At 43.8% G+C, this 16123-nt stretch overlaps 1 protein-coding gene across 2 annotated transcripts; it reads right to left on the reverse strand.

Moving 5' to 3' along the window:
- Positions 1-8: 8 nt before the first annotated feature.
- On the reverse strand, positions 9-16117 carry LOC129831278 (polyhomeotic-like protein 1). 2 transcript variants are annotated; one of them, XM_055894523.1, is made up of 15 exons: positions 16007-16117; positions 14849-14967; positions 14488-14598; positions 12550-12627; positions 11648-11785; positions 11239-11403; positions 10862-10943; positions 9748-10772; positions 9517-9640; positions 9064-9239; positions 6745-6835; positions 6545-6632; positions 4984-5137; positions 2558-2768; positions 9-2171 (listed from the first exon to the last, which is right to left on the reverse strand). In XM_055894523.1, coding segments are annotated over exons 1-15 (2715 nt in total). In that variant the 5' UTR covers positions 16008-16117; the 3' UTR covers positions 9-2019. The 2 variants fall into 2 exon arrangements, with proteins under 2 accessions (XP_055750498.1, XP_055750499.1); XM_055894524.1 differs by lacking the exon at positions 16007-16117 and adding an exon at positions 15489-15666.
- Between the last annotated feature and the right edge of the window lie 6 nt (positions 16118-16123).

The following is a 16123-nucleotide window of genomic DNA, read 5'->3' on the forward strand; positions in this document are numbered from 1 at the left end:
CTCCTCCATGTTGTCCTAGTAGTTTGTTTATTTTTTTGCATGATATTGACCTCGCCTTCTCCAAGCTTAAAACGTAAAAACACAATTAGCAGAGCACCTAATCATAAGATGATTGATTATTCATAATAGCCACAGTCACTGCTTCTGTAACAAAAGCCTTGGATAGGTAGAAGTTATGAGGAAAGCTATGAGGAAGACCACAATCCAGGGTCATGTTCATTAGGGCAAGCAGCGAGAACATTAGTGTTTCTTATTGGACAAGTCCAGGTCGTCAAATCAAATCAAATGTATTTATATAGCCCTTCTTACATCAGCTGATATCTCAAAGTGCTGTACAGAAACCCAGCCTAAAACCCCAAACAGCAAGTAATGCAGGTGTAGAAGCATGGTGGCTAGGAAAAACTCCCTAGAAAGGCCAAAACCTAGGAAGAAACCTAGAGAGGAACCAGGCTATGAGGGGTGGCCAGTCCTCTTCTGGCTGTGCCAGTCCCTCCCTGTTTCAGTCAGTTTTTGTCCGTTTGATGCCTAATGAACACGACCTTGGTGACATGTTCTGTCCACTACTGTAAATAGCTCATGCTGTGTGTAAAACTGCAAAGATTTGACAAAAACACAAACATTTCAAATAGACAGGAGGGCATAGAATCTGAAACACGTTTGGAAAACTACAGTAGCCAATGGGACGGTATAACTTGGATCAGGTGTACCAGTACTTCAAATCCTCATAGATTATTGCTGCCACCTCACGTACATTGTAAAAAGGACGTTTTTTTAAATATAAATCCTGTGCACCAATTGTACATTTTTTTCTAACTTCAGCAAACAGAAAATGTCACCCTCTATTTGTCAAGGATCCTTAGGCCAATATATTTGCTACTCCCCAGTAATGGTTGGACAAAGGCAATGGTCCATTGCTTTACATGACCTTACCATACATAACGACTCGTAAAAATAAGGAATGATGTGAAACACGTTATTGATTTTTTTACGGACGACTCCGTTCTAGTTCTATTTTAGCTCGCTGAAACTACTTAAAAAAGGCCACAATTTGCACAGAGATAACGCAATGATTCTCTACAGCGTAAACAAAGGCAGTCCAGCCAACAAAGGTATATTTAAATATATAGGCAAACATTACACACATATATAGGGTTTGCTCACTCACTCACATAATGTAACATAATACTCTACATTGAAGGTCCACGTCTTGTGGGTAGAAGCCTCATCTTTTCCACTTTCATTCTATGTTTGTTTTGACAAAATACACTACACTGACAAAAGTATGCGGACACTGCTTGTCAAACATCTCATTCCAAAATCATGGGCATTAATATGGAGTTGGTCCTCCCTTTGCTGCTATAACAGCCTCAAGTCTTCAAGGAAGAATTTCCACTAGATGTTGGAACATTGCTGCTGGGACTTGCTTCCATTCAGCTACAAGAGCATTAGTGAGGTCGGGCACTGATGTTGGGTGATTAGGCCTGGCTCGCAGTCGGCATTCCAATTCATCCCAAAGGTTTTCGATGGGGTTGAGGTCAGAGCTCTTTGCAGGCCAGTCAAGTTCTTCCACACCGATCTCGACAAACCATTTCTGTATGGACCTTGCTTTGTGCAAGGGCATTGTCATGCTGAAACAGGGGCAGCTCTAGCAGGGCAGAAATTTGACAAACTGACTTGTTGGAAAGGTGGCATCCTATGCCATGTTGAAAGTCACTGAGCTCTTCAGTGAGGCCATTCCACTGACAATGTTAGTTTATGGAGATTGCATGGCTGTGTACTCGATTTTATACACCTGTCAGCAACAGGTGTGGCTGAAATAGCCAAATCAACTAAATTTGAAGTGATGTCCACATACTTTTATACAACTAGTGTATAATAAAATTAACACTTAACACAGCTAAAAAGTCTTTCAATGGCCATATTGTCACATCTTCTCTCTCTTTCTCCATCCCTTCTTTCTCTCCTTTTATTTTGGGGGGAGTATTTCAGAATCCCTCCTTTGCTCCTTTCATCCTTCTCTCAGTCTTTCAGGTTGTTGATGTGGGCACAGATCTTGAGGGCGGGACCGAGCTTGATGTTCATGGTGGACATGAGATGCTCCTCTCTGAGCAGCAGCAGAGCCTGTCCATCAATCTCCTGGGACAGGAAATGGGCTGCCAGCTCCTCACAGTCTGCGAGAGGAGAAGAGGAGGAGAGACAGAGAAAAAGAGGGAGGTTGGGAGTAAGAGAGGGTGAGAGAGAGAGAGAGAGAGAGAGAGAGAGAGAGAGAGAGAGAGAGAGAGAGAGAGAGAGAGAGAGAGAGAAAGGGGGGAGACGGTAAGCAAGACAATAACATGAATAGCATTTACAATGGTGAAAATACAATAGCAATCGAATTATCATAGAATAACACTGGGATTTAAAAAAACACAAAAAAACAGGTACGATAACTGTTTTAAATATTTCAAAAGTCACAAAAAGAGTAGCATTTGTGTGTTGTTGCATGACAACGCATGTCCTTCTGAACTGTATCAACCAATGGTGTCTACAGTATATAGCTCATCTCTGTGGTACCAACCTTGCAGAGATGATATGAACTGAGACACTTCCTCCACACTCCACTGGGCAGGGCTGCCGGGCAGGAAGTGGGGCGCCGCCGAGCCCTCCAATCGGAGTGTGGGGGGAGGCTGGTGGCAGGAAGAGGAGGAGGCCGGGGAGAAGGACATGGGGTCATCCTCTTCCTCCTCGCAACTGGAGACGTCATCCGAACGGCTGGACTCGGAGCGGCACTGTAGACAATGAACCAGAAGTGTATGAGAGGTGTTTGTGCAACAAGGTAGTCACTGGATGGCCATGTCTCTTCAGCACTGTTCCCCCTAAACTGTGCCTCCCCTGCCACGCAGAAATATCAGCCCACAGAGAGAAGCACGAGATTAACCTTTCTAGAGCAGTGGTCACCAACTTGTCGCAATCGACTGGTCAATCTCCAAGGCATTCCTAGTCGATCGTCAAACTTTTCTGTAAAGAACCCAATGATAAAGACATGTGTTCCTATTTTTCTTAACTAGTCTCGGGTTGTTGGCAGTAGGTGCACCCGATTCTGCTGCCTTGCGCGCCGGGTAGGCCAACTGTTGCCATTTGGAACCATTTCATGTGTCTGAAGTTACAAACTCTGCCTTCCCAGCGGGCTCAGAGAGAAAATCAAGTGCACCATAGGCCTACCGCTGGCCAAAAGGTATGGCTCAGAAGACCGTGTCTGCTGTTATTATGACTGAATTCATGTTTAAGTTCTTACTCAGCTCTGTCAACACTTTGTATTCAACACTTTAATTAATAAGCCATAAAATGCAAGTTCTTCCTATTTCCACTCAGCGCTACAACAAGCACTGCAGCAGTAATGAACGAGTAGGAAAGTGTATCTATAGGCTTGTGTTGTTGTTATTATTAGCGGCTTGGGTCTTTTTTAATATCGAGGAATATTTCACTTTCTTCTATTCATAGGAGTAACAACATGAATGTGTGCATGAGGCCATCAGCTGGAAGACCGTGTCAGTGGAGGAAAGGGAGAGCGGAGGGATTTTGAGAGGCGGACCCTCAGTCTGCTGCTCTCTCCCTCCGCTGAGACTGACCATCAGCCCAGTAAAATAAAAATAAAAAGCGAATGATTTAAATGTGTGCTCACTCAGCTGTGCATCACAAGTAATACAACAACAGATCTATTACCGGTGTGATCATATAGCCTACCTCAAATTTTGAACAACAATGCATTGGCAGGGCAATTCAAGCAAAGCCAATATGCGGTGATAATGTATTGGGCCTATAGCTTACTGCACAAACCTCATTGATACAGAACTGTTTTTAATATGTTCATGTTGCATAGGCTTATGTTTTTCAAGTCATGTAAAAAAAAATCTGAGTAGTAGATCTCGGCTTGCATTTTGACTCAGAAAGTAATCTTACTCAGAAAATGTTGGTGACCACTGTTCTAGTTTTCCCTGTTAACACTATCAATGTTTCCCTTTACTGTGGCAATTGTGATCGCGTTAACGCAACATTAGGCACTTTCAATGCAACATACCGAAACAAAACCAACTACGCAAGATATTTGTTGTAGGCATAACGCATCTGAGTAGGAGTCTATTGCATTGACACGCACTACTCAGTCCGTACTGTACACAGACCGGTAAGGCATAAACAATCAGAGCTGCAGTAGGCCTATATGAAAATAGACCATTGCCATATATGGACCTGTGCCACTTACTTTGAACTGGACTGTGTTTACAGCATGAGCGGTTGTGAGTAGATGAGCTTGATCAAAGCACATGTAGCCATGCATGTTCATATCCTTTGCTAGTTAGTGAGTCGTTAGCCCAGTTACAGATCATTTGTAGTCAGCAATAGGGGAGTGGTTGCTTCTTACAAGAGCACAAAACGTGTACATTTCTAGGCATCTTTGAAAAGCGAGTCAGGTAATGAGCTTTTTTTTTGTCTTAAAGGGGCAGTGTTGTATTTTGAGACAGGCTTGAATAAGCTAAGTAGCCAATAGGCAGAGGGTAGCATAATTTGTCTGATTCTCTGTAATAATGGTATGATAATAATAATGCATTTTATTTTGTAAAGTGTTTTTTGCATCAAACACACAACAGCATTTTCAGTCACCTTCTTGTCTCAAGGACAAGTGGATAAACAGGTTAATGTCAAGCCTTGCATGTTTTTTTATAAAGTCTCATGGATTGTAGGCCTACATTGAACACTATACTTTGGCTGCTACTATAGGCTGAATGATAAAACAGCTATTTCCATGTTAAAATGTTATGGGATGCATTTTCTCCATTGTAACCTGTTAAAACTAACTTAAAGCGGGTACAGCCTCAGTGTTCACAGTAAACGCGAGCAGAAAAATGCAGAGAATTTTCACAAAAAATTGGAGGGAATATTGCTCTTCAGTCATCCATGCCAGCTCAAAAACAAGTGTACAACTATCAATGATGAACTGACCATTACCTTGACTGGTAAGGGTCTCCCGGCTATTTTGGCACTGGCGATCTCGGAGCTGGTCCTGTGGGGTACCCTCCTCCTCAGGACTCCGTCCTCGTCAGAGTGGGTGAGGTGAAGCCCCTGTCGCAGGCGGAAGTGCTGGCTGCAGCTCACGTTATACCTAGAGCAACAGGGAGACATATAGCAGGCATACACTGAGTGTTCAAAACATTAAGAACACCTGCTCTTTCCATGACACAGATTGACCAGGTGAATCCAGGTGAAAGCTATGATCCCTTATTGAATGATCTTGAAGTCTTGAGACAACTGAGACATGGATTGTGTATGTGTGCCATTCAGAAGGTGAATTGGCAAGACAAAAGATTTAAGTGCCTTTGAACTGGGTATGGTAGTAGGTGCCAGGCGCACCAGTTTGAGTGTGTCAAGAACTGTAACGCTGCTGGGTTTCTCACACTCAACAGTTTCCCGTGTGTATCAAGAATGGTCCACCAACCAAACGACATCCAGACAATTTGACACAACTGTGGGAAGCATTTGAGTCAACACGGGCCAGTATCCCTGTGGAACACTTTCGACACCTTGTAGAGTCCATGCCCCGGCGAATTGAGACTGTTCTGAGGGCAAAAGGGGGTGCAACTCAATATTAGTAAGGTGTTCCTAATGTTTTGTACACTCAATGTATACTGACATATATACTGAACAAAACTATAAACACAACATGCAACAATTTTACTGAGTTACAATTCATATAAGGAAATCAGTCAATTGAAATACATTCATTAGGCCCTAATCTATGGATTTCACATGACTGGGCAGGGGCGCAGCCATGGGTGGGCCTGGGAGGGCATAGGCCCACCCACTTGGGAGCCAGGCCTACCCACTGCGGACATCAGGCCCAGCCAATCAGAACGGGTTTTTCTCCACAAAAGGGCATTATTACAGACATAAATACTCCTCAGTTTCAGCAGCTGTCCAGGAGATTGGTCTAAGATGATCCCGCAGGAAAAGAAGACGGATGTGGAGGTCCTGGGCTGGCTTTGTTACACTTGGTCTGCAGTTGAGAGGCCGGTTAGACGTACTGCCAAATTCTCTAAAACGACGTTGGAGGCGGCTTATGGTAAAGAAATGAACATTCAATTCTCTGGCAACAGCTCTGGTGGACATTCCTGCAGTCAGCATAACAATTACGCAGCTCCCTCAACATTTTGACAGCTGTGGCATTGTGGTGTGTGACAAAACTCCACATTAAAGAGTGACCTTTAATTGTTCTCAGCACAAGATGCACCTGTGTAATGATCATGCTGTTTAATCAGTGTCTTGATATGCCACACCTGTCAGGTGGGTGGATTATCTTGGCAAAGGAGAAATGCTCACTAACAGGGATGTAAACAAATTTGTGCCCAAAATTTGAGAGAAATAAGCTTTTTGTGAGTATGAAACATTTCTGGGATCTTTTATTTCAGCTCATGAAACATGGGACCAACACATTACATGTTGCGTAGATTTTTTCCCCCAGTATAGTAGACACAGAAGACTGCAGTGACTTTGTACTATATTATGACTGTACCTCTTGGAACAGGTCAAGGAGCAGAAGCGCTTGGTCCCTCTAAACTGTCTCGCTGGGGCGAAGCTTTTGCAGTACTCACACTTCAGCACTGGGAAGAGAGAACAGGAAAAGGGGGGTTTAAAGAACTACATGAATTCTAGTTTGTAGTCAAACCAGTGGCATTGATGGAAACGTGACTTGGACTATGGTCTGAGCCTAACCTGTAGCTGTATTCACAGTCTCAGGCTGACTGGCGTCTGGATTGTCCATGGCCAAATCTTCTCCAGCTGGCTCTTTCACTGGCCCACTCACCTGTCAATCAAAATACAGGAACAAAATGTGTCGTGTACAAGATTACTGATTAAAGGGAATTATTGATAATATTGCTTTGATCTACAGTACATGTCATTATTTACATCAGTACAGCGCATTCAGAAAGTATTCAGACCCCTTGAAATTTTCTACATTTTGTAACATTACAGCCTTAGTCTAAAATGGATTAAAACGTTTGTTCCTCGTCAATCTACACCAGTGGTGGAAAAAGTACCCAATTGTCATACTTGAGTAAAAGTATAGATACCTTAATAGAAAATGACTCCAGTAAAAGTGAAGGTCACCCAGTAAAATACTACTTGAGTAAAAGTCAAAAAGTATTTGGTTATAAATATACTTAAGTATCAAAAGTAAATGTAATTGCTAAAATATACTTAAGTATCAAAAGTAAAAGTATAAATAATTTCCTATTCCTTCTATTAAGTAAAGCAGGTGGCACCATTTTCTTGTTTTTTAAATGTATGGATAGCCAGGGGCTCCAACACTCAGACATCATTTATAAAAGATGCATTTGTGTTTAGTGATGTAAAGGTTTTCTTCCAGGGGTGAAGGAGAGGACCAAAGTGCAGCGCGGCTAGTGTTAAACATGTTTAATATAATCACAAGTGAAACACTACAAACAACATACAAAATAACAAATGTGCAAAACCGATACAGACCTATCTGGTGCAGAACACAAACACAGAGACAGGTAACAAACACCCACAAAATCCCAACACAAAACAAGCCTCCTATATATGAGTCTCAATCAGAGACAACGACTACCATCTGTCTCTGATTGAGAACCCACACTAGGCTGACATAGAAACAGACAAACTAGACACACAACATAGAATTCCCACCCAGCTCACGTCCTGACCAACTAAACACATACAAAACAACAGAAAACAGGTCAGGAACGTGACAAGTGAGCCCGCCAGATCAGAGGCAGAAGGGAGTGCTGTCTTGATAAGTGGGTGAATTTGACCATTTTCCTGTCCTGCTAAGCATTCAAAATGTAACGAGTACTTTTGGGTGTCAGGTGAAATGTATGGAGTAAAAAGTACCTTATTTTCTTCAGGAATGTAGTGAAGTAAATGTAAAAGTTGTCAAAAATATAAATAGTAAAGGTAAGTACAGATACCCCAAAAAACTACTTAAGTAGTACTTTTGAAGTATTTTTACTTAAGCACTTTACACCACTGATCTACACACAATACCCCATAATGACAAAGCAAAAACATGTTTTTAGATTTTTGCAAATTTATAAAAAATACAAAACGGAAATATTACATTTACATAAGTATTCAGCCACCACCATGCTTTACTGTAAGGATGGTGCTAGGTTTCCTCCAGACGTGACGCTTGGCATTCAGGCCAAAGAGTTCAATCTTGGTTTCATCAGACCAGAGTCCTTTAGGTGCCTTTTGACAAACTCCAAGCGGGCTGTGCCTTTTACTGAGGAGTGGCTTCAGCCTGGCCACTCTACCATAAAGGCCTGATTTCTGCATAGATGATTGTCCTTCTGGAAGGTTCTCCCATCGCCACAGAGGAACTCTGGAGCTCTGTCAGAGTGACCATCGGGTTCTTGGTCACCTCCCTGACCAAGGCCCTTCTCCCCCGATTGCTCAGTTTGGCCGGGCGGCCAGCTCTAGGAAGAGTCCACTGTGTTCTTGGGGACCTTCAATGCTGCAGAAATGTTTTGGTACCCTTCCCCAGATCTGTGCCTCGACACAATCCTGTCTCCGAGATCTACAGACAATTCCTTCGACCTTATGGCTTGGTTTTTGCTTTAACATGCACTGTCAACTGTGGGACCTTATATAGACAGGTGTGTGACTTTACAAATCATGTCCAATCAATTGAATTGACCACAGGTGGACACCAATCAAGTTGTAGAAACATCTCAAGGATGACCAATGGAAACAAGATGCAGCTGAGCTCAGTTTCGAGTCTCATAGCAAAGGGTCTGAATACTTATGTAAATAAGGTATTTCTGCTTTAATTTTTTTATACATTTGCAAAAAAAAATCTAAAAACCTGTTTTCGCTTTGTCATTATGGGGTATTCTGTGTAGATTGATGAGGCCATTTATTTTATTTTATACCTTTTAGAAAAAGTCAAGAGGTCTGAATACTTTCCGAATGCACTGTATATCCCCAAAGGTTATGAATGGATGTTGTATTGTATATGAGAGCCACAACTACTCTAAGGTGAAATGTACATACAGGGAAAGGTTCAGCTCCCTCCTGGATGACGAAGCCCTCTATGAGGTGGGTGAGGACGTGGGGTTTGACCACAGCCTGTGGAGGGGGGGCTCTCTCCCCCTGGCCACCCCCCATACGGGACACCGAGAGGGCAGGGGAAGGAGAGGGAGAGGGGGAGGGAGAAAGTGGACCAGGGCCTTAAGAAAAGACGGTTGAGGGGAGAGAAAGGATTTTATCATTTATTTTTGAACAATTTGAGCAAGGCTGACTGGCCACAGTGTCTAAATCTATGCAAACGTGAGGTTTTTGGAATCATGTATAGGTATGGATCAAAGGGAATTTGACATGTTGGTGGCTGGGCTATGGTGGAAAATGGTCTCCCTGCAATCTTATCCTTCCAGTGGTCGTAAAAGAGAGGAATGAGAAAGGCAAAGTATTTAAGACAAATGGGCACATTCGTAGCTGACTCCTTACCTGCTTCCATGGCGGAGGAGGAGAGAGCAGGGGAGTGTTCACTCATAGGAACAAGGTGGGGAGGAGGGGGACCATCTTCCTCATTGGCTGCGTCTGACTCGGATTTCCTCTTCATCGACTTACCCTTTGAGGAATGTCATTATTTCACAAATGGAATCGACAACTACTACGTCGTTTAGAAACATCAGTAATTTATAGTGTCATCAGTGCTATCAGTAAGGAACAACTCACCTGGGGAGGCGGAGGACACACAGACTCTCCATTGGCACCCACTACAGTGGATGCACTGCTCGCTTCAACCAACGGCAGGGGTAGAGTGAGGGAGGAACGGGAGAGGGTGGGAGGAGAGATGGCGGCCTGGGACTGAGAGGAGATGCTGGTGGCTAAGGTGCAATTTTGATTTTGATTCAACCCAGGGCTCTGATTGGCTTGTGCTTGCACGTGAGAAACGTGGGCCAATGAGAGGGCTTCCTGGGCTGATTGAAGGCTCTTTAGACCCACCCCTTTGCCTATACCCCCTCTCTCTCTGGATGCGATGGAGGCCACCATGGTGAGGAGGCTGGCGCTGCTGGAGCTATTTAGAAGGGTAGCTCCGTCCTGGGAACAGGCGTTCCGGGCCTGGACCAAGGCCAAAGCCTGGGGGTTTCCTATGGAGCTTGGCCTGGCCCCTACTATCTGGACTGGGATGTGCGGCGGAGGCTGGGCGACACTAGTCTGGTTGTTGGCGGGGGGCGCGGGGAGGATGGGAGGTGGGTTGCGAGAGGGCAGTTGCAGTGGCATACGGAGACCCTGTTGAGTTTTGGGCTGGATTGGAATGGGACCGTTCCCATGGCCTCCCTTGTCGTTAATAGTGCTTTTCTGCAGAGGCTGAACCACCAGCGTTTGAGTACTAACATTGGGCTTGATGGTGGCAGCACCCATCTGGTAACTGTGGGACTGGGTGGGTGCACTGGAGGTCGGCACCAGAATGTGCGTCGCCGTGGCAGCGGAGTTTACCGTGGTGATAGCCCCGCCCCGGCCAAAGTTGGGTCCGGAAAGGAGGAGCTGTGAGAGTGGGACAGAGGTGGAGGGTGAGGAGGGGGTGTTAGAGTGGTGGTTGCCCGTCTTGAGGTTGAGAGAGGAGAGGTTGGCATTGGAGCTCTGGATGTAGGTGGGAATCTTGATGTGGGACTGTTGCAGTTGGGTTGGTTTAGTGGGAGACTGCTGAGTGGACTGGTTGAACTGCTGGTGAGATGACTGTATAAGGGAGTAGGTTGCTAGAAAAGAATGAGGGAAATGAATAACTAACAGGTAAGTAAGTATGCTAAGTATGTAAAGCTAAGTATGCTGCGATTTCACTCCCCACCTGTTTCACCCCTCTCTGGGGTTTCAGTCTTGACCCCGACCCCCTTGGGACTGCCGACACATCGCAAAGCCAGGTTCTGCACCTGGCCCAGAGAGAAAGGGGAGATGAGTTTATGAGGATTGATGGAAAGAAGAGGCCAGAGAGAGGGATGCAAGAGAAGTACAAGCAAGAGTTTCACCAATTTCAGAGTATAATACTGTAGTTTTACTGCACAAAAAGTATAGATTTTTACTGGTCCCAGATCTGTTTGTGCTGTAATGACCACAGGAACTGGCAAGACAGCAACAACAGATCTGGGAAGAAGCTATTCTAGATGACATCACTAAAGCAGGACTCACTCCAATGCTCTCAGTCACAAATACAAAGTTGATCCATACCTGGTCATTGTCTGATTGGTTGCTGGAGGAAGTAGGTGTAACTTCCTGTTGTTGCTGCTGCTGAGTCTGTGGCTGCTGGGTGACCGTTGCCATTGCAGCGGTTGCTGTGCTACCAGGCATAAAGATGAGTTGTGAGGAGAGGGGAGCCCTCAGAGACCGGTTCACCTACAGTACAACAAAAGAGACTGTCAATCAAACAGTCCTTTCATGGAAACAAATGACAAAAGCAGATACAATACTCACACTCCTGAGCCAAGCCCGTACCACACCAAGCTAAGCTGTACTGTGCTGACCTGGTTATGAATCCACTGTAATGGAATTGGAACTGTGCTGAAACTATCTGAGCCAGCAAAGTTTTGTTCGGGTCGGCCATATAGTGTGAATCAGGCAATGGTACATGTGTTCTCACTCTCAGATACATCTGTCCCTGTCCTGCTGCACTCCCACCCAGCAGCACTGATTGGCTTATGGTGGATGTCCCGGAAGAGCCTGGGCCTATAGCGCGGGTGCTGGTTATGGCCCCTCCCCCAGAAGTGGTTACGTTCACCTGAAGGGGAAAGAAAAAAAGTGGATTTGAGAACAACCAAAGCAAACTGTATTGACTAGTTTGGAGACAATTAAACAATGGAAGTGCCAGTAACTCAAATATATAAAATGTCACAGATGTCCAAACTGAAAATTATGGTTTCACGCAAATATCACTGGAGTTCCCTATTTGAAGCTGTATTTGTGTCAATGACACCCGTTCTGCCAGTTACATTCTGTTAAATGTCCACAAAGCACACACATCCCTGGGTCGCTCCTCTTTTCAGTTCGCTGCAGCTAGCGACTGGAACAAGCTGCTAAAAACACTCAAACTGGACAGTTTTATCTCCATCTCTTCATTCAAAGACTCAGTCATGGACACTCTCACTGACAGTTGTGGCTGCGTCGCGTGATGTATTGTTGTCTCTATCTTCTTGCCTTTGTGCTGTTGTCTGTACCCAATAATGTTTGTACCATGTTAAGCTGCTGCCATGATGTGTTGCTACCATGTTGTTGTCATGTGGTGTTGCTACCATGCTATGTTGTTGTCTTAGTTCTCTTTATGTGGTGTTGTGGTGTCTCTCTTGTTGGGATGTGTTTTGTCCTATATTTTTATTTGTAATCCCCCGTCCCCGCAGGAGGCCTTCTGCCTTTGGGTAGGCCGTCACTGTAAATAATAATTTGTTCTTAACTGACTTGAATAGTTAAATAAAGGTAAAATCAAATCTAATAAAAATGATTGTGTGCTGTGCTAGTTCTGAAAAAGGCATGTATGTGTAAACGTACAGATGTGACTGTTGTGCTGGTGGTCTGAGAGGTGCTGTTGGTGGCAGAGCTGGACTGGCGACTGGCAGCAAAGGTGGCCTAGAACAGGGACAACAAGGAATAATGCAAAAAGCCATTGCCATAGTTTAGAGCAGAAAAAACAGACTGTCCCAAACGTCATGGTGATGTTTCAACATATTGTACTGCCACCCTACCCTAAACATTCTGCCTTTTAAAACGGCAAACCAACCGTAACCTGACCATGTCAAAATAGCACCAATGTCCACTATTCTGAGCATGCATTATTGATACAGTTGAAGTCGGACGTTTACATACACCATAGCCAAATACATTTAAACTCAGTTTTTCACAATTCCTGACATTCAATTCTAGAAAGAATTCCCTGTCCTAGGCTAGTTAGGATCACCAATTTATTTCAAAAATGTGAAATGTCAGAATAATAGTAGATAATTATTTATTTCAGCTTAAAAAAATTTCATCACATTCCCAGTGGGTCAGAAGTTTACATACACTCAATTAGTATTTGGTAGCATTGCCTTTAAATTGTTTAACTTGGGTCAAACGTTTCAGGTCGCCTTCCACAAGCTTCCCACAATAAGTTGGGTGAATTTTGGCCCATTCCTCCTGACAGAGCTGGTGTAACTGCGTCAGGTTTGTAGGCCTCCTTGCTCGCACACACTTTTTCAAATCTGCCCACAAATTTTCTATGGGATTAAGGTCAGGGCTTTGTGATGGCCACTCCAATACCTTGACTTTGTTGTCCTTAAGCCATTTTGACACAATTTTGGAAGTATGTTTGGGGTCATTGCCCAATTGGAAGACCCATTTGCGACCAAGCTTTAACTTCCTGACTGATGTCTTGAGATGTTGCTTCAATATATCCACATAATTTTCCTTCCTCATGAAGCCATCTATTTTGTGAAGTGCACCAGTCCTTCCTGCAGCAAAGCAGCCCCACAACATGATGCTGGCACCCCCGTGCTTCATGGTTGGGATGGTGTTCTTCGGCTTGCAAGCCTCCCCTTTTTCCCTCCAAACATAACGATGATCATTATGGCCAAACAGTTCTATTTTTGTTTCATCAGACCAGAAGACATTTCTCTAAAAAGTACGATCTTTGTCCCCATGTGCAGTTGCAAACTGTAGTCTGGCTTTTTTATGGCGGTTTTGGAGCAGTGGCTTCTTCCTTGCTGAGCAGCCTTTCAGGTTATGTCGATATAGGACTCGTTTCACTGTGGATATAGATACTTTTGTACCCGTTTCCTCAAGCATCTTCACAAGGTCCTTTGCTGTTGTTCTGGGATTGATTTGAACTTTTCGCACCAAAGTACGTTCATCTATAGGAGACAGAACGCGTCTCCTTCCTGAGCGGTATGACGGCTACGTGGTCCCATGGTGTTTATACTTGCATACTATTGTTTGTACAGATGAACGTGGTACCTTCAGGCGTTTGGGAATGAACCAGACTTGTGGAGGTCTACAATTATTTTTCTGAGGTCTTGGCTGATTTATTTTGATTTTCTCATGATGTCAAGCAAAGAGGCACTGAGTTTGAAGGTAGGCCTTGAAATACATCCACAGGTACACCCCCAATTGACTCAAATGATGTCAATTAGCCTATCAGAAGCTTCTAAAGCCATTACATAATTTTCTGGAATTTTCCGAGATGTTTAAAGGCACAGTCAACTTAGTGTATGTAAAATTCTGACCCACTGGAATTGTGATACAGTGAATTATAAGTGAAATAAACTGTAAACAATTGTTGGAAAAATTACTTGTGTCATACACAAAGTAGATGTCCTAACCGACTTGCCAAAACTATAGTTTGTTAACAATAAATTTGTGGAGTGGTTGAAAAATGAGTTTAGAACTCCAACCTAAGTGCATGTAAACTGTCGACTTCAACTGTAGGTGTGGTTCATAAAGATGGTTCTATACCTGTTGTACTGCAGCCAGGTTTTGTAGCTGGGCACTGTTGATCTGTTGCTGCAGCATCAGCTGCTGGAAGTACTGCGCTGCGTTGGGCTGCCTCTGCAGCGCCTGAAGGGCCTTCAGTTGCACAAGATAGAAAACAGGGAGAGGGAGTAATGACATTGCACTGTCAATAACCCACAGGTTGATATACGAGAGCTTGCACAGTGATAATGAGACAACTACGCTACAGGCAAGGATTACAGATGATCCTGTGTGACTATGAGTACAATTTGTGATTGCCATGTCAGAAAAAGGTATAGGCTATACATAATATTCCCATTCATATGCATACACAACTGTGCACACGCACACCCACACTACTGACCTGCACAGCCTGTCTCTCGTACAGGGACATGGAGTTCATTGGAGAGGGGCGGGAGTTCACTCCCGATGGAGTGGTTCCATTGGTAGAGCCCTGGTTTTGGTCCCCATCTGTCTCCATCACTGAAGAAAAGAAGAGAAGCTTTCAATCAAATGCTGCCTAGAAAACAATGTCAAAAGACCTGGCTATCAGTCACTGGTGGAAGGTAAAATATTATTCACACTACAGCTTTGTGGAGCTGCAAGGTGTGGAATATATCTGTCATGCCTGGATAACTAACATCTATATTTACATGTTGACAAGATTGCATCTATCAATCAAGAATGCCATTCCTCCGTTCACTCCTCACGTGACTGCTTGCAAACATTTGATTGTCATGCAACATAAATTCAATACATCCTAACTAGTAATACATGCATTATTAGTCGCGTGCAAGGTAAAACATTATTAGATAGCTAGCTCTCCACATGTTATGCAGCTCACTTGTTTCACTATAATTAAAAGCAAGTTGAGTGCTGCTAGCTAGTACAGTAGTTAACTAGCTAGCTACAGTAACTAGTTGCAGACAGTGCTAGCACAAAAGCTAGCTACTGTAACTAGCTAGCTACCAATGAGCACCGTATGCTACAAATCCCTTGCTCACCGTGGACGTTGGTGTATTGCCACCTATGTTTCTATCTCGACTTCAATGCGTAGCAGTATGCAACAATTCCTTTTGCACGACGATATTACAGTACATTCAATTGGGTTGTTGACAGTTTGCATAAATTTGGGTGGAGGACAACGCCTCCTTCTGATGTTTGTCGTTTTCCGGCGCAATGGAATGACGGCGCACGTAGGTCGCCTGCCAAAATGTGTAACAACAACATAGTTACAACGTAATATCTACCTGCAATAGTTACACGGTTAATATGTCATTCATTGCGACAATGTATGTGATGCTTCCTGTTACATTGTAGCTGCATCATGAAATAATAATTCGAGCAGCCTTGTGCATCCGCCACAACTAATTTGATTACCCCAATTGTGTGACCATACACACATTTTCCAGAAATGTAAAATGAGCGAAACCGTTTTACCTTCTAGTTAACTAAGATGCGTTTATAAGTAAAGCCACCATTACATGTTTTATTTTAAAACGAGGTTAAACAATGTACTTACTTTGGCCACTTTCTTTCCTTCGAAGCTTCAAGCTCTAAACCTGTCACTCAAAATGGTCTCTGTCAGCATCACCTAGTCCCAATCATGTTGAAAGAACGTGTCCAAATGAAGTACACA

This window comes from Salvelinus fontinalis, chromosome 32 (genome assembly GCF_029448725.1).
Source record: "Salvelinus fontinalis isolate EN_2023a chromosome 32, ASM2944872v1, whole genome shotgun sequence".
In the NCBI taxonomy this organism is placed as follows: domain Eukaryota; kingdom Metazoa; phylum Chordata; class Actinopteri; order Salmoniformes; family Salmonidae; genus Salvelinus; species Salvelinus fontinalis.

Coding starts and splice junctions, on each gene's coding strand:
- LOC129831278 (XM_055894523.1), bottom strand. Junction 9,641..9,747: donor TGTGTCCTCCGCCTCCCCAG/GTGAGTTGTTCC, acceptor CATTCCTCAAAG/GGTAAGTCGATGAAGAGGAA. Junction 2,769..4,983: donor GGAGACCCTTACCAGTCAAG/GTAATGGTCAGT, acceptor CATTGTCTACAG/TGCCGCTCCGAGTCCAGCCG.